General features: G+C 40.7%; 1 protein-coding gene across 1 annotated transcript in view; it reads left to right on the top strand.

Annotated features, from left to right (window-relative positions):
* ptprfa (protein tyrosine phosphatase receptor type Fa) overlaps positions 1–9,211 on the top strand; it is a 159,254-nt gene that overhangs the window by 50,233 nt on the left and 99,810 nt on the right. The window contains exons 7-8 of the mRNA XM_017304279.1: positions 1,177–1,188; positions 6,789–7,058. Coding sequence (XP_017159768.1) covers positions 1,177–1,188; positions 6,789–7,058 — 282 coding nt within the window. The remainder of the gene's footprint in view (positions 1–1,176; positions 1,189–6,788; positions 7,059–9,211) is intronic.

Genomic DNA, 9,211 nt, shown 5'->3' with positions numbered 1-9,211 from the left:
GTCCTCTGAACGCCCCCTGGGGGGCGGTACCGCCCACTTTGAGAACCGCTATTATAGAGAACTACAAGCTAAGTTATTTTAATTCAACTTAGTGTAATATGTTTCAATAGAAATATCCTACTTAAGAGATTACGCTAATTGAACCATGGATTGTAGTGAATTTTCTTATTTAAAACACCATTCATTTGATCTAATATTGAATGTATGGTTACGTTTTTACAACTAGCATATTTTAAATTTATTTTTTTAACAAAACATAACTCCCAGCCTGGTTCATTACTCAAAACCGCAAGACTGCCGACCTGACTGCTGTCCAGAAGGTCATCATTGACACCCTCAAGCAAGAGGGTAAGACACAGAAATACATTTCTGAACCAATAGGCTGTTCCCAGAGTGCTGAATCAAGGCACCTCAGTGGGAAGGAAAAAGTGTGGCAGAAAACGCTGCACAACGAGAAGAGGTGACCGGACCCTGAGGAAGATTGTGGAGAAGGACCGATTCTAGACCTTGGGGGACCTGAGGAAGCAGTGGACTGAGTCTGGAGTAGAAACATCCAAAGCCACCGTGCACAGGCGTGTGCAGGAAATGGGCTACAGGTGCTGCATTCCCCAGGTCAAAGGTCAAGCCACTTTTGAACCAGAAACAACAGCAGAAGCGCCTGACCTGGGCTACAGAGAAGCAGCACTGGACTGTTGCTCAGTGGTCCAAAGTMCTTTTTTCGGATGAAAGCAAATTTTGCATGTCATTCGGAAATCAAGGTGCCAGAGTCTGGAGGAAGACTGGGGAGTGAAGTTGTCTTGAGTGTAGCAATATAAACAGAGTGGAAAGTCTATTAAGTATTCATCATGAATACTTAATAGACCTTAACCCTAACCATTAATAAAAACAAACGGTAAACACATGGTGCATGAAAAACCTATTGTACAGTTTAAAAGCCACAGACTGAAAGTTAAAAACTAAGGATTGGGACAGAACCTGAGTGGAACAATCAAGAGATTCTTGATTTAGAATCAAATTATTGCTGGTATTGGTATTTTTTCTTTTTCGCTGTTGTAACCATTAAACAATCTCCCCTTCAGTTACAGTAGGTGGAGATACATTGTTGATGTTAGCATTATAAAGTAACTTGCAATTAAGTAAGTATTGGCAAAGCTCAATGTAATTTTTATACAAAAGAGGTGGCAGAGGGTTGTTGTCAGCAGTTGCTGAAAAAGTAATTAGTTACTTTCAAGTGATCAGTAATCCAAGTTACTTTTTCAAAGTAACTATGCCACACTGGCTGAAAAAGCTTAGGTATTGGGGGACAAAAGTGCAGACAATTGGAATCAGCTGAAGTTACACAGACCTTACACAAAAGGTACAATCATAGGGTTATCATAAGCAAGAAACTGAGCAAATCAGAACACAGAATCCAGAAATGAACAAAGAAAAGCCAGGAATTTAAATATCAGATGAAGCAGGTGAGTGACATGACTCATTTTTTTGTATTCCTTTGAATTCATGTAAAGCACTTTAAATTACCTTGTTGTGCTATATAATGTGCTATATAAATAAAATCACATTACTTTACTTGTGACAAAACCTGATGAGCAAGAAGTAAAAGAAACTGACATTTTATTCTAGTTTAAGTTTTTTCATAGTCTAACACCAAAAGAAACTATTCAGGAAGGGGAATGGCAGAATAATTTATGAAAACAGACCTTCCAGAAAAAAAACGAATATTGCAAAAACTATACATCATAACAAAAACCACAAACTAAAACCCAAACACCCAAGAATCATGACACCTTAGCCCAGGGGTGTCAAACTCCAGTCCTCAAGGGCCACAGTCCTACAGTTTGTAGATGTGCCACAGGTACAAAACACTGAAATGAAATTGCTTGATTACCTCCTTGTGTAGATAAGCTCTCCAGAGCCTTGCTAATGACCTAATTAGCAGGTCATTAGCAGGTATATTCAGGTGTGGTGCATCTAAAAGTTGCAGGGCAGTGGCCCTCCAGGATTGGAGTTTGATACCAGACTATGAGCTTTATTAAAAATCAAGGTTTTAAATCTAGTCTTAAAAATAGACAGGGTGCCTACCACACAGACTAAAACTGAGAGACAGAAGGGGAGATTGATAACTGAAGAATCTGCCTCCCATTCTACTTTTTAGGAACCACAAAAACCTGCAGCCTGAGAGCAAAGCACTCTGTTAGGAACACATTGAGTTCATGATAGTGGGATGTAGACCTTTTTATCTACCCCAGGAATTCACAACCGTTATTTTTGCTGTCTACAACCAGCCCAGTGCCAACATTAACCAAACACTGAGTACTCTTTACCTTACCATCAGTGACAGACAATCCATATACCCGGAAGAATGTTTTTTTTGTTACTGGAGATTTTAACCAGGCTAACATAAAGACTGTTCTTCCTAATTTCCATCAACATGTGGATTTTCCAACCAGAGGGGAAAACACACTAGATTTGGTCTACACCAATATCAATTAAAGCTCCGCAGAGCCTCAAGCGGCCCTTGCAGCCAAGCGCCGCTCCGGCCTATAGCCACCGTGGGAGATCCAGCACTGCCGCCCGCCTGCCACCGCGTACGCTCTCGCGCAGTTTAAGCGCGTGTTCGCCAGGGCATACGCACCACTGAGCTCGGCATGGTTCCCTGGTGACCCACCACAAATTTGGTGCAGATCCGTCAATGTAGAGCGGAGATATTGCTGATGAAATGACCTGGAGTCAAATTACAATTCAATCCCGTTGGGCTCTTTAGCAGTGAACAAAGGTCATATGTATCTAGTTTGGTGCCAATCGGGAGGCGCGTGTGTGATTTAGAGACAATCGTGTGCATATGGCCAGGGACTGCCATTTGGCCACGCCCCCACGGGTCAGCCAGCATTGACAGAGTTCATCAGAGGTCATTTTATGTCAGGTTGGAGGAGGATTAATTCCATATGAATAACACAGTACAAGTAAGACATACAGTAGATAAAACAGGTGACTTCCTGTCGGAAGTGGGCGGGGCTAAGGTGATGTCATCATCTGACCATGAGAATGTGATGAGGGTTGGTCAGAATCAGCAAGTAGTGATAGACAATGAAGTGCTTAAATACTGGGAGGTTGAGTGATGGACTGAAGACCAATTTCTTTCTAGGAAAAAGAAAAAAAGAAATTGAGGCCTGAACTGTCTGTGGGTCCCACTATTGTCCTTTATTCCCCATACCCTTTTTATATTTTTTTATTTTCAGCCATGTTCTAATCTGACAGATACAAAAACAGTTCTACAGCAGTCTTTTTCAACACAAAGGATTACAGAAAACTTGCTAAGGCCAGTGGTCGGGGCGCCGAGGCGGTCCATCAACCAGGAAAAGTTAAAAAATTACTGGGTAACTAAATGTTACTGGAAAACATCACCAGTGAAACACTATTGAAACCCACAACTAATCTCAAAAACAACAAATCAAAAAATACAATGAATACCAATCATTTGCATTTCTGTTTAATAAAAATTAAGTCAGTGGCTCCTTAAGCCCCTCCCCCACCCAGTCTGGGATTCAGGGGCCAATAAATGCTAATATTTTAACAAAGACCACAGATACATAAATGTAACATTTGTTTATTGAGATTATCAATGCTGCCAAATCTGATTTAATGGTTTCAGCATACATACAATAAAAATGTTAAATTGTTTAACATGTAAATTGTTTAATATGTAAAATCTTACATATAAATATATATTATAACTTATTGCTTTTTAGGTTGGTCATTGAAACTGGTACGACTTTCTAAATCTCCACGCAGCCACACACATTAACTCTGGCTGACTAAGTGGACAAAGCATTTGATATGGTTTGATGCATCGTGTAACCAGAAAAATAATACTAAAGCCGCTTTCACGGTACGGAACGGTTCCAGCCCTGTTGTGTTCGCATTACACTGAGGTCGCCATCGGACGTAACTTTTCTTTGTAACTAAACAATGGTTTCGATGTAGCGGCTGGCTGAACTCGTTCATCAGAGAGTAGGCGGAGGAAAAAAAACCTCATCATTAGACCAGGTGATTGCACTATATTGAGACGAATCCACTGCTAATTAAAACTAACAATAAACATATTGAAAAGAGCACTCTTTATAAAATGAAATACAGTTTAGTGAGAGGCAGCTGTCAACGGAAAATCAACGTCTAACTCTATATAACAACCAGCGGCCAATCAGCTGCTGGTTCTAAGCAGAACCGCTTGGCCGGCCCGATTGGAACCACAGCTCTTGTGGCTCCATGGGGCCGGGTGGAACCGGTTGCAAGTTGTAATGCGAACACGCTCGGAACCGTTCCGTTCCGTACCCTTCCGTGCAGTGCGAAAGCGCCTTAAAAATAATAAATTAATATAAAACCAGCATGATGAGGTTAGCGCTGGTTCGTTAACCACTAACCTTCTGGCCAACCAGGAACACAGACATAAACTTCATCAGCGCAGACAGAGCCAGGCGCTGGGCAGCGTGTTGAGATGGAAAAGCCGCATAAAATTCTTTGTTCACAAATATAAATCATTCTCACTCGTACCTCTGAAAGCAACTTCTATAAACATATCTTTTAGGAATAAATTTGTTCCGCAAGTGAAACGCTCAGAGCAACAGAGACGCTTGCAATCCAAAAAAAACAAACAAAAAAACAAACTGGTTATTTAAAAAAAATTTTTTTTCCTAAAAACATAAAGAAAGCCTTAGGCTGGCGGTGGGGCTAGTAAAGCATGGGGGGCCGCCATGGGGGAAACCCTGGATGACAGAACAAACTCAGAACTTTCTATCTTGCAACTTCTCAACTGAATGCTTCATATCAAGTTTCATCTTGGTGGTGTGTAATATAAATAACATTTAATAAATGTGGCTTTTCATTGCATTTTCAGAAAGAAAATCTTATGTGCAAATTCTGCTTGTTCTTTTTCATTATACTTTGAAAAAGCATATTTTTGCCTCTTTACTGTGTTTTTCCTTGTCTTCCCCTTTTCTCTTTTCTATTCCAATTTTGCACAAACCCCATCATCACTGTACTCCTTCTAAACTACTTTGCAAACTGCTCAGATCAGCGAGAAGGTTGGTTATTTTTCACTCCTTGCCCTCCTAAATTCAATCCCTGGCAGACTGGAGCCGTGCTGTGCCAGCATCTTGCTAGGCGCCCCAGGCCCGTCCCAGCCACTTACCCAGCACTTTAATCTACTCTATAACTAACTTATGCCCACTTTCTTTGACCTGCTCCTAGAGCCTGTTGTTGCCTTTTGTTACCTTGTAATGTTATGTGAAAAAGAATTATTTTTGTAGCTTTTCTATGCAGTGTTTGTGAAATTAGCCTCTTTAAAAACAATTTCCATATGAACCTATTCTCAACTGAATGCTTCATATCAAGTGTTGACACATTAATTATTAATGAGTCAACCACCTTGTGTTGCTCATTTTTTATAACAGTCCTTTGCGAATACGAATGTCTGATCAACTGATTGAATGATTAAATAATTAATTGAAGGACTGACTTTAAAAGAATGCCAATGTTACATAGGCAAGAGGCAATGCAAAAGTTAAAGTGCAAAATGACACATTTCTATTTGTTAATTATACTGGAAAATGAGACCATGTATAATAATCTCAAGAATAACAGAAAAAAGTCTATTTGCTGGGAGCAGTGATGGTTTTAACAGCTGCCACCAGAAAAATGTGCTCTCCAGTGATACAACTAAGTCATACTAAGTCATGAAATGGGAGATATTTCTATTAATTCTACAATTCTCTTTTGTCTCCTGTATAGCTCAGCTTTGAACCAGAGCTAATGTGTGCTGTGCTGTGCTAAAGCTCCCAGCAGCTGTTAAACTCTACACCATCACTGCTCCCAGCAAACTCAATAACATCCTGCACAGTTATTTGCATAGTTTTACTAATTTAAATAACATATCTCCATTGTTGTTGCACAAATTTTATTGTCACTTATTTTAAATAGTCCGTTTTAAAATGCTCAGTTCCATTAATTATATATTTTGTAAATTTTTTAAGCTACCAATTCATTGTCAGTAAACATATACACAGGCTAGGAAATTGCCTTGATATAGTGGTGCAAAAATAAATACACAAAAAAATTGAAATATGAATATGAAAAAAAAAATATACATGGAAATCTGAAAAACTCTTCCCATAAAGTGTGGGCAACAAAGCAGTTTATGTGGCACTTATAGAAACTCTATAACAGTCTACAAGAGTGTTTCTATTTTGAAGTATGTTGAAATTAAGTTTCTGAGATCTCGTCATCTAACATTTCAGATGTTGCCATTCTGTTTATACTGTGTTTGTCTGAACATCCAGGCAACTGGAATATTAATTAACAAATTTGACATCATTTGTGATCATTTGTGCTACTGAGCAAAGCCTTTTCCATGAAGCTCCTCCTTGGCGCTTCAGTTTCTAAGCTGAGCTTCCACTTTAAGAAGCAGTCCTCTCCCTGACTTTGCCATTCAACTCTTACAAACTAGCCAGCAGCAATTAGCAAACATCTGGAGGAACTTTGTGTCTGCTGAGCCCGCCAGGCTGCTGGGGAAGACTTGGCAACTGCGCAGGAAGAAATAGTTGGCCATCAGGATTGAAGCTAAACTGCTTGTGAGGCAACATACAAGCAGTATGTCGCCTCACTCGTTAATATTCATTCATGTTTATTAACCACAACCAGTTGTATTGTGCTCAGGTTGTGCACAATACAACCTGAGCACCTACACTTAGCCATGTCCCAGAATCATGTCTTCTCATTCCTTCTGTCCACAGTCCGGCGTGTGCCTCCTCGTTTCTCCATCCCACCCACTAATTGTGAGGTGATGCCTGCTGGCAGTGTCAACCTGACATGTGTGGCAGTGGGTTCTCCAATGCCTTTGGTCAAGTGGATGAGTGATGAAGTGGAGCTGACCCAGGAGGATGAGCTACCCCTTGGCCGTAATATCCTGCAGCTTACCAATATTAAACAATCTGCTAACTATACCTGTGTTGCCATCTCAACTTTGGGTATGATTGAGACCACAGCTCAAGTCTTTGTCAAAGGTATGGAACTATATAGTTGTGTTAACTACATAGTTTGTGATGTTTAATCCAAGAAATCACATCCAAAGTTAGTTAACAAAAAAGCTAGTGCTGCAGTGCAACAATCCCTTTAAGTCAGGGGTCTGACCCTGACTGACAGTATTGATGTCAATACTGTCCTCAAAAGTAGGGGCCTCTTCAATATCAGACTAGCATTAAGAAGGAAAGATAAGATGAAGACTCCAACAACATTATGTTGTTGGAGTCTTCAATGTAAATTGTTAGTAAAAAAGGGCGGGGAAGTGGAAGGGTCTGGGACTTTTGAGACTCCTTTAAAGTCCTATGTGTATGTTATCGGCACTAGGTACTTTTAATGTATATAATTAAAACGTAGTAGCTACCTTATTTTTAGCACTTAGTTGACTTCACAATCCCTTAAAGTCAACTAGTTAAAATCTCATTGTGTTTAGTTACTGTAGTGCAGTGTGGTATGAAATCCTGAAGAAAAGTGATGTCTATGATGTCCTGCTGGTATCAGGACCTCACCTGGTTTATAAGCTATATATTTTATTCACATATATAACACATGTCTTGATATGTGCTATATATGTGGCTATATGTGAATATAATATATTCACATATGTTATAGGGTTTCCCCCAGAAAACTTGCTAAGCCTGGCAGTCGGAACATTGAGGTGGTTTGTATTAAAAGATTTTAAGTTGACAGGAAATGTAAAAATATTACTGTTACGAGAAGACATCGCCAGTGAAACGCTGTTTAAACCCACAATTAAAAGCAACTAATCAAAAATACAATTAAAATGAATATCGCTTTGCACTTCTGTTTAATCCAAATCAAGTCAGTGGCTCAATAAGGTCCCCCAGCCCTTCCGGGCCCCATAAATACTAATAATTTAACACAGATCACAGGTACATAAATGTAATATTTATTTGTTAGAATTATAAATGCTGCTGAATTTGAGTTAATGGTTTCAGCATAGTTAAATTAAACGTTTTAAATTGTTTAACATTTAAAGGTAAGATTTTAAGGAGCTGGAGAGTTCACTTTGTAAAAGTTCAAACAATATTCATAGTTAGATTGTTTTGTTATCATAGCTACAATCTGATGCTGAGCTTAATCATTGAGTTTGAGATCTGTTTGTTCACAAATACAAATTAGTAAACTGCAATTATTGTCATGAATTGAGTTTTTCTGTGTGTTTATTTCTGGGTTTTGTTTCCTGTGAGTGTCTGTGCTGTCCTGTCTTCCTCCTTGATTGTTCCCAGCTGTTCCTCTGATTACTCCCTGTGTATTTAAGTCCACCTGTTGTCTTTGTCTCTTGACGGGTCCTTGTCTAACGTTTGTCGTATTGTCTATTCTCGTCTGTATTATGTAAGTCGTCTTAGTAGAATTATCAAGTCCTGAGTCAGTGAGCTTGCATTTATTCAGTACTGTTTCTGTTGCTACGGGTGCTGAGCCCCGGACAATACATGGACTGAATATGGCAACATGGCAGAGCCTTCTGCTCTGCAATGCTGCCAGTCTCCCGAACTGTGTCATCCATCCATCCATCCATTTTCTTCCGCTTATCCGGGGTCGGGTCACGGGGGCAGCAGCTTCAGAAGGGAGGCCCAGACTTCCCTCTCCCCAGCCACTTCTTCCAGCTCCTCCAGGGGAACCCCAAGGCGTTCCCAAGCCAGCCGAGAGACATAGTCCCGGAACACCTCACCAGGGAGGCGTCCAGGAGGCATCCTGATCAGATGCCCGAGCCACCTCAACTGGCTCCTCTCGACGTGGAGTAGCAGCGGCTCTACTCTGAGTCCCTCCTGGATGACCTATCTCTAAGAGAGAACCCAGCCACCCTGCGGAGGAAACCCATTTCGGCCGCTTATACCCGTGATCTCGTTCTTTCGGTCATGACCCAAAGCTCATGACCATAGATGAGGGTGGGAACGTAGATCGACCGGTAAATCGAGAGCTTTGCTTTTTGGCTCAGCTCTCTCTTCACCACGACGGACCGGTACAACGCCCGCTTCACGGCAGACGCTGCCCCAATCCGCCTGTCGATCTCCCGCTCCCTTGTAACGCTTCAGGTTGTGTTTAAGGGAGGAGAGGAGGCGGTAGACTCGACTGGACGGTTAGAAACTCACAACTACACTGGTACTGAGAATTC

The sequence above is a fragment of the Poecilia reticulata genome, linkage group LG4, assembly GCF_000633615.1.
Source record: "Poecilia reticulata strain Guanapo linkage group LG4, Guppy_female_1.0+MT, whole genome shotgun sequence".
Classification (NCBI taxonomy): Eukaryota; Metazoa; Chordata; class Actinopteri; order Cyprinodontiformes; family Poeciliidae; genus Poecilia; species Poecilia reticulata.
The sequence above is the reverse complement of the archived record's forward strand: the minus strand, read 5'-3'. Positions and strand labels throughout refer to the sequence as shown.